The 15,649-nt window shown below is 34.1% G+C and overlaps 1 protein-coding gene across 2 annotated transcripts; it reads left to right on the forward strand.

Annotated features, from left to right (window-relative positions):
* Nucleotides 1–4,055: 4,055 nt before the first annotated feature.
* Nucleotides 4,056–14,233, forward strand: LOC149160323 (uncharacterized). 2 transcript variants are annotated; one of them, XM_089433792.1, is made up of 3 exons: nt 12,530–13,521; nt 13,615–13,707; nt 13,880–14,233. In XM_089433792.1, exons 2-3 carry the CDS (start codon nt 13,696–13,698, stop codon nt 14,075–14,077), a joined length of 210 nt encoding a protein of 69 aa, XP_089289918.1. In that variant the 5' UTR covers nt 12,530–13,521; nt 13,615–13,695; the 3' UTR covers nt 14,078–14,233. The 2 variants fall into 2 exon arrangements, with proteins under 2 accessions (XP_089289917.1, XP_089289918.1); XM_089433791.1 differs by lacking the exons at nt 12,530–13,521; nt 13,615–13,707 and adding an exon at nt 4,056–4,218.
* Nucleotides 14,234–15,649: the final 1,416 nt, after the last annotated feature.

Raw genomic sequence — 15,649 nt, forward strand, 5'->3', positions numbered from 1 at the left:
TGCTATGCATCCAATGCTGCGCTTCTGATTAATTGTGCATAATCCCTAAGATACGCATGTTAACGTGTCATGCAACTGTGGCAGACGGATTATTGATTATGTATGATAAATGATTTTGTTTTGAAATGGTAGAGCCTATGGTTCGGGTTATCTAATATATCCATTATGCATTATAGGATGAATTGCATCCATTGAGGCGTTCTAATTATTTATTCGTATTGCATAAGATATATGTCGGTGGTACTTTCGGCCATGACAATAGGAATATGAACATGCTATATGGCAAAGCTAGTTATTGTAAATGGATGACCTGATCTCCATAAATGTTGGATTGAATCCTCAAAGGAGGGATACTCGAATGCGGGATATTGAATAATATTGATTGATTCCTCCTCTGTGATGTGATGTAGGCATGGGTAGAAGTGCTTGTGTTAGCTTTGTTATGAGGTAGTTGTATATGAACGCCTGTGACAACCATTACATCTAAATTTATTACAAGCTAAAATTAGTAAAGGAAACCAATATGTTGCCTTTAATACTGTGGCTAGGAGGTGTCTACTGAAAGAGGACCCAAAGTTGATCATAATTCATGGAACAAGGTACCAATCAACCTTAAGCACAATGCAAGAATAGGATGAAAACCTTAAGCATGACCACCAACTCATCGAATGGCCTTGAGGCTGCAATATGCAAGAAGAGGATGAAAAACATTGACTTTGAAAGCTTTTACAACCAGAGAACCTTAAAACCCCAACTCCCTCCTTAGGACAAGTGTATTTGAGTTTACCAAGAGTTGGCTTCCAACACACCCAACGCTCAATGCCAAACATGACATGGTACACTAAAACACAAAGACCGTAAAACCTTTCAACATATCGACAAAGTACACATTCTTCCTTGAAATACACATTAAACCCACAAATGACTTCTCCTCATTTTGAGGATGGTACCTAAGTTAAATTGGATTGCATAGGGATTTCTTAACACAGGGTTCAAAATTATTACAACAATATACTCGTTAATCACTAAATATGTCATTTGTAGGAATTGCAGTTAGGTGGGGAGGACAACACTCCTATCCATTTTTAAAGCTACACCCAATTAATAAGTTCTCCATGTGCCACAATAAATGCAATTTTTATGACTATAGTGACACATCCCTCGAGATTTCCTTCCACACCAACACTTTTATCCATGAACTAAAGAGTGACTATTTCATTATTATATTATACATACATGTTAATATAAGCATTAAAATTTATATTCCTTTGTAAAAAATGCTAGTCCAAGAGATACATTTGATCACCTTGTCTTGTATCCAATATCCAATGTTGACCCCTATATCCTTAGATCTAGAGGAAGGTTTCATTTCTAATGTTGTGTTTGAGCTTAAATTCTAATTAAATATTTGGGTTAGCCAAGGTCATTACTTAACTTAATGGCTTTGCAATATACAATGTATCATATCTTTTTTAAGTTCAATTGGTGAGATATGTCTGGGGGATTGAACTTTCGATCACTTGGATACACAAGGGCTTGCCAACATGCTTTTTTCCAATTGTGCTACTACCCTCAGAAAATATACAATGTATCATATTAACATCCACTTAAACCAAATTGACTTTTGGGACACATGTCTCTTTGATGATGAAGGGAATCCAATTATGTGATGTCAAACACATTCCCTCACAAACACTCACAAAGACCCTACACTTTTTAGGGTTCGAACCTAGGTTGTCTGTTATGAAACCAACTCACAAAAAGATAGAAAAGATAGATCAACAACTTAGAAATCAGCCTCTTCGAGGGGGCAACCTCCTTTACATTACACAAAAGAACAATTATTGGATGATACAAATGACAAAGCCTCATTTCTATATATAGGAGTCTAAGGGGTCACAATATAATCAAAGTCAACATAACAATAATAATATAAGGGCACAAAAATAACAATAGTGGGCTTCTATGGGGCACAATAATAACAATATGGGGACAATAAGGGCACAACAATAACAGTAAGGGCCACAATGACACTAGTAATGGGGGAATCACTAGTGTTATAGGGACCTAACATTGTCTATATGGAAACACTGTATAATTTTGAATTTATTTATTGTAGATTTGTACATAGATGGATATTCCTTTCTTTGCATTTATCTTTTAGACTTCTTGCTTTCACCAATTGATTTAGAGCTTATGGAGTCTCAAGTAGCACCAATCCCCTTGCTTCTATTGGATTGAATAACATGATTTCTCTTTTGAAATCCATAATATCTCATTCACATGCTTCCTATTTCTCCCATAAGACTTTAGCACAGACTCCATGATCATGTTTGTGTCCCTCTTGATAACACACTCCTTGGAAGGGGCCATAAAATCTTTTATTAGGACTAAACTTGGATGTCTCTTCTTTCTTGCCCTTTGATTCTTCATTCAATCATACCACCCACCAACTTGTTATTTTTCCATTTTTCTTATAATGACCTTTGTTGTTGGGAAGGTGCCTTTCAAGTATTTTGTCTTTGCATATAGATACACATAAAGTATCATTATTTTAATCTAATGGACGTGGTTGTTAAAATCACCAATATTTAATTAAATATGCATTGTTATACCTTTGCTCAAGTCAACTTCAATTCAAATTCTAACACATGTGTGTATACCCTTCCTTGCTTAGTTTGTATATTGTTGTAAGTCCCCAATATATTTATGTTGGCTTTTGAAAGATCATCTCATCCCAAAATAAGTAGGGGGGATTCAATATTCAAATCCGGCAGAGTGGGGTTGAAGAAATGGATATTGAAGATGGATTTAATTATAGAAACTATCTTTTGAAAAAAGGTTAGTTTTGCCCCAAAAAGAAAGTCCCTCCTTTGAGACCTTGCCACAACTTCCATAGTTGTGAAATTCTACAATAATAGAACCTCTAGAGTAGAGGTTTACCATATACTTAGAACTTAGGTTGGAATTGATTTGATTCTTGAACTCTTTAGATGATGACTAGAGATCATTAAATACATAGTTTGAAGCGTTTGCTTGTAGTTATTAATGAACTTGTTAACCATCCATAGATGAATACTTCCCTTGCACATGTGCTTGATTTTGTCAATAATGAAAGAATCCTACTATGTTTTTGGTATATTCGACAAGACTACATCTTTAAAATAAAGAAGATTGAATTCTTAATGATTTGCAATCCTATAAGAGGGAGGGACAATCGAAGTCACGGAGGAGGAGGTATTCCCTTTGTTTAGCGAAACTCTACAGAGATAAAGCACTAAATGCAAGATTAACCCCTTGTTTATGTGATAATTAGGGAATATATATCTATTCTCTCAAAGATTAGTCTTATATATTCAAAAAGAATTTCTCATTTATTCTAAATAACACTTAACACTGTTTATAGAATAATTTCTCACCATTACAATCACAATAATCATTTTTCAAGGCAAAAACTACATCAGAACTTTTTGAATATGCAAGTAGATAATCTCCACAAATGAAGATGAAAACATATTTTGAGCATGTTTAAAGTGGATTAAAATATAATAATAAAAGACACAACAAAAATCTTGATACAATAATAGCTCAAATAATTATCTTTAACAAAAATCTATTAAAAATTACTATAAAATTATAAAATGAAATTAACATTAATAAATAATCAATTAATTTATATAAAATCCCAATTTAATAATGAATAATTACTTAATTCTTTAAGTTCCACTTCAAAGAAAGCATTGACACATCAGCTAGAGAAGGGTGCATTATTGTTTTGGAGTAAGAGAAGGGTGCATTATTGTTTCGGAGTTCTATGTCCGTCGCATCAATATTTTATTTGATGTGCCCAATTATTTTTCCAAAGTAAAACTATTATTTAGCTTAAATAATAGAATGTATAATATTTCAAATTCTATAAAATGTATAATATTTCAAATTCTTTGAAAATCCATTTTACTGAAACACAAATATATGGCCGTCGATGACATGATCGGATGGTAGATATTCTATCCCGCCTTTAAATTCAAATCCTCTTGGTAGTTTGGCGCCATTGCGCGTATCCCTCTCAACGAGCTCAGTAGCTCGCATATGAACAATCATGGTTTGCAATCGCATAAACATTGCCCCAGAATCGATCCACGAGCCACCAGATCTCTCTCTGCACGACTTCCAACAGTTCATCTGCGTTTCTTCGTGGTCAAAACGATTTCAGAAAAGGTATTTTTCTGCAAGAGAGTGCTAAAATTGCAAAGCGCCATTATTTTCTTGTCACCGTCATGAATCCTCTACGCCTTGTCCTAATGAAATTATTTAGAGTTCTTGATTGGAAAAATTTTCCATATTTCAACTTTTTGGAAATATTTCATTAAATAAGCTACCGTATTATCTAAAATAAATCTGAAGAAAGAGGCCGTGCTCAAAACAATGTTTTAAGCAGCAAATTTCACAAGGGTTATTTCTGGTTCAGTTATTCTGAGCTTTCAATGGAAAATTTTGACTATATTTTGGCTTACAGGCAAGATTTCATAAACTAACGCTCTCTATAAATGGACTAGACAAGGTTGTGCTCAAAATTTTGTTTAAAAAATGGCAGAGTTTGGGAAGAAGTTCTTTAAGTTAATGGATCAGCATTCAGATGCATTTCGAGTGGTTTGATTGAATGATTTCTATCTCAGTTCCGCACATTTAAAAGTTTTGGAGAATGGGAATTGATAATTCTGGTATTTGATGGTGTTCTATTCAAATTACACAGAAGAAGATAGAAAGCTAGGGCTTTTAGAGGCTAAGCGTACACAATGGCACAATCTTTACAGGTTTTCGTGAGATTTTTAAGACAGGCAAATAGGATAGAAAATTAGGGATTTCACTAAGCCAAGAAAGCTAATGCTACATTCTTTACAAATTTACTTCAGAGTTTTGAGACTGAACATTTTTTATGTTCAAGTGGTTCGTAGATATCTTCATGCGGTTTCTATTTCCATGGAACCAAGAATTTGATACCTCAACATGAAATATTGTGCTCCGAAGGGTTTTCCCTTCCAGCTCATCTTTGTGTAATGGAATAGAATCGTTAATGCTATTTAGTGTCTGGAGAAGTCAAAACTATTGGATCAGGAAGCAGGGGCTATTGGAACGGTTAGTAATTGAGGGAAACACTATCCTTCACAATATAACAACGTAGAGGAAAACTCATGGTACATTTTTGTAGTTTTGGTCAGATTAGGCCATCCAAGCACGCCGTTAGAGATTTCAGAGAGAAGCTCTTTGTTTTCTTTAGCACCGGCTGAAGGGGAGAACTTTTGCCACATTCCGGGGTCATCTCTATTCATTATAGAAGGAGGTCTTGTAACCTGCTCCAAACTGCCAGTTTCTCTCTTTGAAAGTTTGTATTGAAAACCAGTGTTGGGTCGAAGGTTTACTCATATGAAGGATGCAGAAAATGAGAGTCCTTTAGTGAGTCCATGAAAAAGGCTTGGTGAAGATTTGGGGCAAAATGATACCTGCAGCAGAGCCAACAAAGTTCCAAAATTAGAGCCAACCACACCAATTAAAATCTGCAAACAACCTGGAATCCTATCTTTAGGACGAGATTGTTTGAAGCACCCCGAAAACTCAAGTATGTTATTACTATGCTACCTTTCTATAGACTGGAATTATTTCTTTTATTGCTGCAATATCCGTGATATAGTCCTGGTTCAAGCAATTGAAAGATAGACTTGATTTTTCTTCTAGTTGATTATGAGACTCTGTACTCAAGGTCATAAGAAAAAAAAATCCAAAACATTTTAGCTAGTGAAGTAGAAGTTCCTGAAAGTTAAATAGTAACTATCTCTATCCAATTACCCACTGTGTAGGCAGGCATATCATTGATTTTAGCAAGCCTTAGCATTTTCCTGTCTACGTGGATAAGGAAGCAAAATACAAACGAATAACTATCTTATCCCTGGTTGAACAGGACAGGTAAAAACCATTGTTTCCTTAAATTAGTTTCATCTTTTACCCCTATAATAAGTTATTGTGTCAGGTTTCTGAACTCTTCCCTGACACACATGAAAGTCACATGTAGTTTCAACAATGGTATTGATAAATTATAAAAAATTCTTGTACAAGAACATTCTTATAGTCGTTGCCTCTCAATGCCAAGTAGATGTTGCAATGAGAATTTTGTCCAACCATCCAAAATAGTAAATACATAGCTCCTCCTTCTTCCTTAGTCTTATAGCTATTGCAATATGATTAACAGAGCAAAGATTTAACCGTGTCCTTAACATTAGCACTGAGATGATATACACTAAATCCTGCCATAGTCACTCTAGCTCTCCATTTTCCTGTAACTTCATATCTCTCAATCCTTTCTTCTCCCTCACAAGCAATTATGTTCACTGTGTTGAACTCGAATGAGGCATCCTCTCAAGAGGGGTTATTGGCCCACATAACAGAGGCACACACAACAAGAGGGTTATTGAGCCTACACAATGAGGGCATACAACACAAGAAGGTTATTGAACCTATATATCAAGTTTTCCTAGGTTGGAATTAACCACAAACCTAGTTTCAAATAAATCAAATTAAATATGGCCTTACCCATAATTACAGGTATGATACCTACAAATGATTTGGGGCCACACGTATAGATACACCAATAAATTTCAACCACAAACCTGTAAATTTCATTTTCCTTCACACCATGCATCTAATTTGTATTATGTATGAGAATTAACAAAGGAATGATGCTCTTTTTCCTCTTTTCCGCTTTCCACAATATTTGCTGTTTTTTTTGGTGAGTTTTCCATGTTCTAGATCCCACTTTGTTCCCACACACTCAAATTTTAGTTGCCTTGCTCTGCCACAATAATAATGCTTCAAATTCTTAGTTCTGGATTTGCTTATTCTTATTTTTAGATTTGCTTTAAACAGAATCTTTACCTGTAAATTGAGATGTAAACTTAGAGTTGTGTTTATAGATTCAGAAATAAAGTTGAGTTTTTGAAAAGTTCTCAAATGAGAGGCAAACGTTTTAGGCTAAGCACAACCATACCCTTTATTTTCCTCCCTTCCTATGGATTATAATTAATAATCTAATATTTTTTAACTTCATTTGATTCTCTGAAGTTGATTCCCTTCCTCCATTTTCATTAAAATCATCATGTTATAAGGCAAAAGGGCATACCTTTATATGAAATTTTGCCAGCAAAGAGTCCAAAATTGAATTTTGGACAATTAAATTTTCATGCAACTAAGCAACATTGCTTTTTAACAATACTCTTGGTTCAACATTTTTTGACAATGGTCTTGGTTCAGTACTTTCTTACGAGCAGAGCCCTCTCCATTCCTTCAAGCAAGAGTGGTCTCCTTGGAAAAACAATAAATCTGACCATTTCAATTTTTTCATAATGTAATACCTTGTACCGGATATCTTTGGTTTATGCCTTCTAAAATCTTGGATACCTCATCAATTTTTCCCTTAGAGAAACACTGTTTTACAGAGTCAAAAAGTTAGTTTCACAACCTCTTCTAATTATTTTTCCTTCTAATTGTAATGATTTTTCCACTTCACTGGTCTGAAATAGAGCAGACATTACTTCTATGTATACTTTAACATGTACAGAGGATTTACAATCTATCACTTCTTCAAGAACTTTTTATGCCTCAATTTTTTTTCCTACCTTCCCAAGATGATGCATGCCATAGATAAAACTTGCATGACTTGGAACAACACGTTCCCTAAGCATTTTGTTCAGTATCTGGGCAGCGGCTTGAATTTTCTTTGATTTGCAGCAAGCTTTGATGAGTGAATAGTACAGAGCATATGTGGGTGAGAGACCCTTTCTAATCATTATCGCAAGTTGATTCACTGCCTCATCCACCATACCCAACTTGCATAGGACTCCAATGAATGTCCTATAGAAAACTATATCAGGATTTAAATTTTTTCATCTCCATTAGATAGTTACTTGCATGGTCCACTCTACCAGCGTTGCACAAAGCATTGATCAATGCATTCAAATGGATTGTCCACTCCGAGAAAGGATTGTCCCTGATTTTAATATATAGTGTGACAAACCGTATGTGACAGGCAGGTGGAAAACTTTTCTCGCAATTGACTAAGCGACGTCCTGCGAGCCAGACTTGAGACGGAAACCCTCGTCAGAAGTATATGCTTGGCTCTTTTCCAAACAAATGAAGAGTCAATGAGGTTTTGTGTAATCAATTCTGGTATCGTATTGGGTTATTGTTAGAAGCGATAATTGGATTCGGATTCTCATCGAGTGAGTTGTTCTGCTTTCTCAATTTGAGAGGGTTTGTTTGGAGGGAAAAACGAAAGAGGACATACAAGAATAGTGAGGGGAAAGATGCAGAGGAAGAGGATTGAGAACATCGCCAGCAGGCAGGCTACATTTTCCAAACGTAGGTGGATTGCTGAAGAAAGCTTACGAGCTCTCGGTGCTCTGCACTGCAGAAGTTGAACTTGTGATTTTCTCCCTAGCAGGAAAGCTCTATGAACTGTTTTTTAGTGCAAATCCTACTATTTTGATTCTAATAATCATGGCTATGAAAACCTCATGAGATTCTTACTAATAACCCCGGTGATGCAAGCCCTAGTAAGCTCGATGTTGAAAAACTTAGTGTAAAACCTCCAACGACAAGATAATCAATACATGATGTCAAAAAAAATGGAGAAGCAGCCAAGGTTCTTAAGCAATGATGTAATGAATGAGGTGGAGAAGCATCCAATGTTATTGAGCGATGGTTAGCTATACGAGGAAACATGCAATGTCATCTTCCTTTCATTTTCATGGATATAACTTAATATAACTTTCTTATGTAGAAAACATGGCTTATCTTAGGCTTAACCATGCATATAAAATACCACCTATCATCTTCATTGAAAAAAGAATGGTGTCTTTGTTCATAAATATCAGTGATTAATCGTAGGAATGGCTATTATTCTCTATCAAACAAAATCAAGGACTAAGTAATGAAGATCTTGGTCGACAACAAAACTTATGATTATTAACTTCACATTAAAATTCACTTCATCTCTGCCACCTTCAAGGAAATCTTTGTTATCCATCACCATATTGATGTTGTGACTTAGTCCTTGAAAAACATTCAGCATGTTTGATTCATGGAAACCTTCAAGTTAGACAGTATATGTCATGCTAACTTGCAAGAGATTGGTGTGAGGTACATTGAGGCTTGCAGGGCCTGCCCTGCAGTTTGCCCTCATGAAAGCATAGAAGTAGATTATAACCAGTTTCTTAGGAAACCATGAATCCTTTCTAGCCTTGACATCTCCGTGACCAACAAGATATACAACTCCTGATAATTCAGAACACTTCCATAGTTCCAAATGTACATCACAAGAAGGAAGCAGGTGGCAAAAACCATTTATCCAACCATTTTCCCCCACTTTCATCAAAACTGCAGAAAAATAAATTAGCTCAGTTGATCCAAATAGAACAGGAAATCCAATCGCAAGGAATATATTTTTTGCCCATATAAGAACCATGACAAGAGTCACTAGGCTTGTAGTCACCATAATCATCTCTACCTTTGCAATGCCATATGAATTTGATATCTCGACCATGCTCTTAAAACAATCACATACCAAGACACACATTATCATTAGAACCCAGTTGATGACAAGAATGTAGATCTGACCCATGAACCGTCAGGATGTGTGAATTATTTTCAATCTGGGAAAGCATCCTAGGGCCATGGACATTTTAATAGATGAAATTGTTGCTGAGATCATTGCCTAGCTTGCAATCATGGCAACAACACTAGCTATCACGAAGACTGGCCAGCTAAAACCATCTGGAATTGAAGCAGAGAATACGTTCTCCACCACAGAGGGATGCTTCATAAGATATGCAACTTGATCCATGTAAGCCAATAGTAGGCATGGGAATACTACACATGTGAAGGCTATCTGGATGGATCTTACTGAGAAGTGACCCAAATCAGCAAACATAGCTTCAGCTCCTATTATGCATAACACGCAACCTCCTAGGGACATCCATGCTTTGATAGTGTTCCTCTTGAACAAGTAATAGATATAAATAGGATTGAATGCCCTTAAAATTGTCATGTCATGTTAAATAATATTGTAAAGTAAAATAGAACCAATAGAGAAAAACCATATCATGAGTGCCAGAGAAAATGTCATGCCTACTTTGCTTGTACCAAACTGTTTTATGCTGAACAAGATCACCAGGAATATGATTGAGACAATGACCACTGTGTCTTCCGTAAAGCTAGATATTTCATCTTGCATGCCACTAACAACAGACATGACTGGTATTGCAGGTGTAAGTATGCCATCCCCAATTACCATGGAAGTACCCATGAGAAACAAGAGTAGCAGTAGGGTCTTCAATTTTGTACTTCTCTAAAGGCTTTCTTTGATTCTTAATCATCTTTCCAGTTTCGGGGTGGGCAACTTGAGCTTGAAACTGGAATTTTTTTCATCTGATGGTTACTGGTTGGGGAGCAGATTGACCTTCGCATATGTGCAAATCAAAGAGTACAAGGAAAATGTCCCCCCTTCACCATTGTCATTGGCTTTGAGCATAATGAACACCTATTTAGCCAAAGGGATGAGGGCTATTGTGTACATCACTAAAGCTAATGCACCCAAAACATCTTCCTCTCCTTTGGTACGAGCTTGGATGAATACACTAGTGAAAACATACAAGGAGTTGGTACCCATATCTCCATAGACCACTCCAAGTGTTTGGAATGCCAAGTCGAGCGTCCGTCCTAATGAAAGGTCCTTATCATGGCCCTTATGAACACTGGGCACGTCCATGGCCTCCACATCAAAGGAATCCACTCACTTGGTCTTCAGAACGAGCCCACGCCTCATTTTGTGTCATGTCTGATCATCGTCAACAAACCACCTTGGGGATTACCCTTCCATTTCACTGCCATAAACCGACCTGGACTCTGATGACAATAAAGACATTGAGCCCTCACTGATCCCATCCCTGTCTTTCTCATCCTAGACATTGATATGATAATGGGGTTGACAATGATAAGAATGATACACAAAAGAGAAATCAATAAAAACTTAGGAGAATCCCCACAACTGTTTATAAGAAAAGCACAAGTTTATCATCCAAAGAAGCAATTTCTGCATTCAAAGACCACAATCCTCAATCTCATAATTTTATCATCCATAGAAACAACTCCTGCATTCAAATCCCATAATCCAGAAAAAGAAAGAGCTCAATCTCTTCGACCCACATCGTAACATCGCATCCCACATCCAGATTTCCATTGAAATCTTGAAAATCCTCATACCCAAATGATTTTTTGCAGTGACTTCTATGAATACATTACCATCCTTCGATCAGAGCGTTTTTCTTATCTCATCAGAGAAATTCTCCGAGGTCACGTTAATTCCAATAAAATTATACAGAGCGATAACCCGTAGTTATGAAACAAAATTGACACACTAGAATCTCAGCTGAAGCAATATATGTTATAAAGATGATAAGCTCGTGGAAGATGTTCATTGTAGTTTTGTTGGATTATTGAATATTAAATCATAGATAGTTTAAATTGATTTAGGTGATAATGGCTTCATTGTAGACCGTGTTAAAACATTAATTCTAAATCATAGATAAAATTTTAACCTTTTTTATATAGCATTAATTGTGTAACAATTTACAGTGTTAATTATTTATTTACTTATAAATTAATAAAATATAAATTATTTATAAATTAATAAAATATAAGTGATGGCTTTAGGTACCAAGAAATATCTGCAAATAAATTAGCTCCTCTACGAGTATGTTAATTTTTTCAGTTAGATTACAAATATAAAATTTAAAAGTATATAATATTTGTTTTATGAATTTTTCTTACTAATTTTTTTTGTTTTTGTTTTTTTTTTTTTTTTTAAGTTAAATTACAAATACAAAATTTAAAAGTATATAATATTTGTTTTATGATTTTTTTTACAAATTTTGTTTTTGTTTTTGTTTTTTGTTTTTTTTTTCTCTACATTCGGTTATTTTTCTGTGTTCTCTCCATGCGATTTTTTCTCACTAGTGAACAATCATGGTATTAAAAACTCGATGATGGGATAATGTGTTCTATCATATCTCAAGCTATTCCCTCGCCGTAAACACTCTTAAATGATCATTTTCATGGTATTAAAAGCTCACAATGATGGGACACTGTGTGCTACCATATCTCAAACTATTCCCGCACTTTTTAGATGTAAACACTCTTAAAATTATCATTTTCAAATTGCCTATAAATATGAACTTTTTATTACTATATGAATAAACCATTAAAATGTTATGAATAAGATATATGAAATAAAAATTCTTAATTTCTTTTTTATTATTATGTAAAGCCAAATTATGTTGAATTGTCAAAATTTAGACTTTAAAATTGTTAATATTCTTTTATTATATAAAGCTAACCTCTCCTAACCCAAAACATCACTTAAATCAATCTCTTATATCATAAAATATTCTAAAAAGTGAGATTTTATATTCTTTTCAACTTTAGTATTTTGTCAAATATTAAGAAATGTGAAACATAATATATATGTTAAAGAAGAAACATATTATATATCTTCAAGGAGAAACATATAATGGTAATGCAAAGTTTTAAAAGGTATGTGATCCTTAGGCTTATTGGAGAGTATATAAAAAATTTCACACCTTTTTATGAGATATGGGAGGAAAACATGTTAAAGATTTTTAATAAATATAAAATTTCCAAAATGATGCTAGTTACGTGTGATTCTTTTTTCATTGTTTGTGATTATGAAAAATGAAACTCAATGTTTTTTCGTTAGTGCACACATATTTCATTATATAATTGCATATAGAAAAATCATTCCAGAGCCGATAACAATAAAAGTGAAGAATTTATGGTCCAACGTTATATTTAAGGGAGATGTTTAAGGATGATGTTTGAATTTTGTTTTTCATTTTAAGACATTTGGAGCAAATATTAGGAAGGACTTTGAGAAAGGATTGTCCTTGATTTTCGAAAATGGAGTTGTTCCTTTCCAGCCATATGCCCCAAGTGACCATCAAAGGGAGAGCTCATATGTTTTTTGGATGTTTTCTTTATAGCCATTTTTTTACACATATCCATAGAGTCCCCATGCCATTGATGTGAATTACTTGTTTGGTTTTTTTTAACCAAAATTTTTAACCAAACAAGAAAAATTAGAAAAATGCCTCAAGATCAAAGAATGAAACAAAGACCTATTGACATACCTTTTAAAGTATGGAAAGAACTTGTAAAATCATATGAGAAGTTGGATGCACAAAGAAAAGCCGGCAATGAGAGCATTCAGGTATTGAATTTTTCATTAAACATTATTTAGAATGTATTAATACTTATAAGTATCTTAGACATGTATTTGTGTGAAAATAAATTGAATTGGTTTATGTTTAAGGACAAGGCATCCAAGGCGAGGTAACCAAGACAAAAGTCACTCATCGTAGTGGCCAGAAAGGTTTAAAAGCACTGATAACAACCTTTGTAAGTATATTAAACATGTGATATTTTTTTAATAAATTGTGTACTAGAAGAAAGTCATTGTTATCTAATTTCTCCCTATTTACTGATTGATAGGAACTAAAATATGGAAGACCTCCAAATCATTTGGAAAAGGAGGTGCTGCAGCAAAAGAGATGGGTTGAATTTGTTGTTTGGATGGACTCTATGGTATGTAATCTTAGTTGGATTTCCAGTATACTTTTAAACCATATTTTCAGTTTATTTTTTAGTACTATTAGATATTATATCTTACCTCATTTTATGGTTAACATTGTATAACAAAAACATGCGTTGTGTTATGTAATTAATACTAACATGTAATATTGATTTTTTTTGTCAGAATGCTATAGGTAATGATTGCCAAGACGATGATCCAAATTATGTTCAACATATATCAGGAGATGATGAGGATGAGGATGAGGATGATGGTGGTGAAGGAGGAGATGATGATGATAGTTGCGGTGTTGGTGATGATGTGGATCAGAGTAATGAGGATGGTCAAGATGATCATGAGGATGATCTTGGTGGTGGTAGCTAGGCATGCACATGCATTGTTTTTTATGAAGAAATTATTGTGTAGAATGACATTGTTATGTTTAGATGGGTGTTGTGAATTTACCCTATATCAATGAGACATTTTGATTTTGTAATCATACGATGAGTTTGATTTATGTATGTTGTTAATTTATCGTAGAATAACGATATTCATGAAAGATTTTGATTTGTTAATCATATTTGAATTTTACTTGTTTTGATTAAAAATAATACTGATTTTTTTAGTATTATGTTGCTATTTTATACATGTTTTGAAAATTGTTAATGACACAATGTTATTTTTTTGGATGGATGTTGTCAATTTCTCTTAAATTTCTTTACAAATGATTTTGAATTGTGATATCTGCTTTAATGATATTTAGAAACTATCATATATTTCACTATGAATCTATAAAGGGGGTCATATATGTAAAGAAAAATTTACTCTATATAAGAAGTCAAATGCGGATGTAACCATGGATGCAAAATTGAAAGTAAAATTGGATGTTAAACTAGGAATTAATACAAAATGCAAACAATTGACATACAAAGTGTTTTAAATTAGAAGTGAAAAATCGTGCAATAGTTGACACAAAGAAGGGAACAAAACATGGCATACAAAAGGATATCAAATTGGGCAAAAACAAGGACACATAAATGGGCACCAAATTAGATGCAAAAAAAGACAACAACTAGATGTAAAATAAGATGAAAAGTTGAGCGTTAAAAAGAAGCAAAAAACGTTACAAATTAATATGCGAAATGATGATGCAAATAATGGTGTAATTTTGGGATGCAAACTTGGGTGCAAAAAAGGAAAAAAAAAGATGTAAGAAAAGACATAAAACAAGATGCAAAATGGGGCTGAAAAAAGGTGAAACCAAGGATGCCATATTGGATGTAAAAAATGATTCCTAATCACATGCAAATTTAGGCTCGAACTCAGACACAAAATTATATGCAAATGTGGACACAAAATGAGGCAAAAAAAGATGCAAATTTGGATGGTGAAAACGATGTAAAACTAGACACCAAAAAAATGCAAAATTGGATGAAAAAGTCGGTGTAAATAATGGTGCAACATTGGACACAAGTAGACACAAAAAAATGGTGCAAAACGGGGCATAAAATAGCTTAAAATTGGATGCAAAACTTGGTGCATAAACAAATAGAAAAGTAGACGTAAAAAATGGCTCTAAATTGAATGTACCATTAGACACAAAATAAGATGCAAAGGTGGACACAACACATGACTCAACATAAGATGAAAATATAAATGCAAATTTGGATGCTCAAAATGATGTAACATTAGATGCAAGAGATGGTGTTAAAAATGATGCAAAATTGGATGAAACAAATGACGCAAAATATGGTGCAAAATGAGATGGGAAAAATGGAGACAAATCAAACGTAAATGTGGATGTAAAAAATGGTCCAAAAAAAGATGCAAAAATGGGCACAAAAATGGATGCAAAATTTGGTGCTAAATCAAATTCAACACACGGTGCAAAGATAGGCACCAAAGCTGGTGCAAAAATAGAGACTAGATACAAAACCTGGCATAAGACTAGATGCA

The sequence above is a fragment of the Pinus tabuliformis genome, chromosome 5_2 (assembly GCF_031772625.1).
Source record: "Pinus tabuliformis cultivar Carrire ecotype Pingquan chromosome 5_2, CPIR1, whole genome shotgun sequence".
Lineage (NCBI taxonomy): Eukaryota > Viridiplantae > Streptophyta > Pinopsida > Pinales > Pinaceae > Pinus > Pinus tabuliformis.

Coding starts and splice junctions, on each gene's coding strand:
- LOC149160323 (XM_089433791.1), top strand. CDS start 4,090: ATGAACAATCATGGTTTGCAATCGCATAAACATTGCCCCAGAATCGAT. Junction 4,219..13,879: donor TCAAAACGATTTCAGAAAAG/GTATTTTTCTGC, acceptor TTTTTTTGTCAG/AATGCTATAGGTAATGATTG.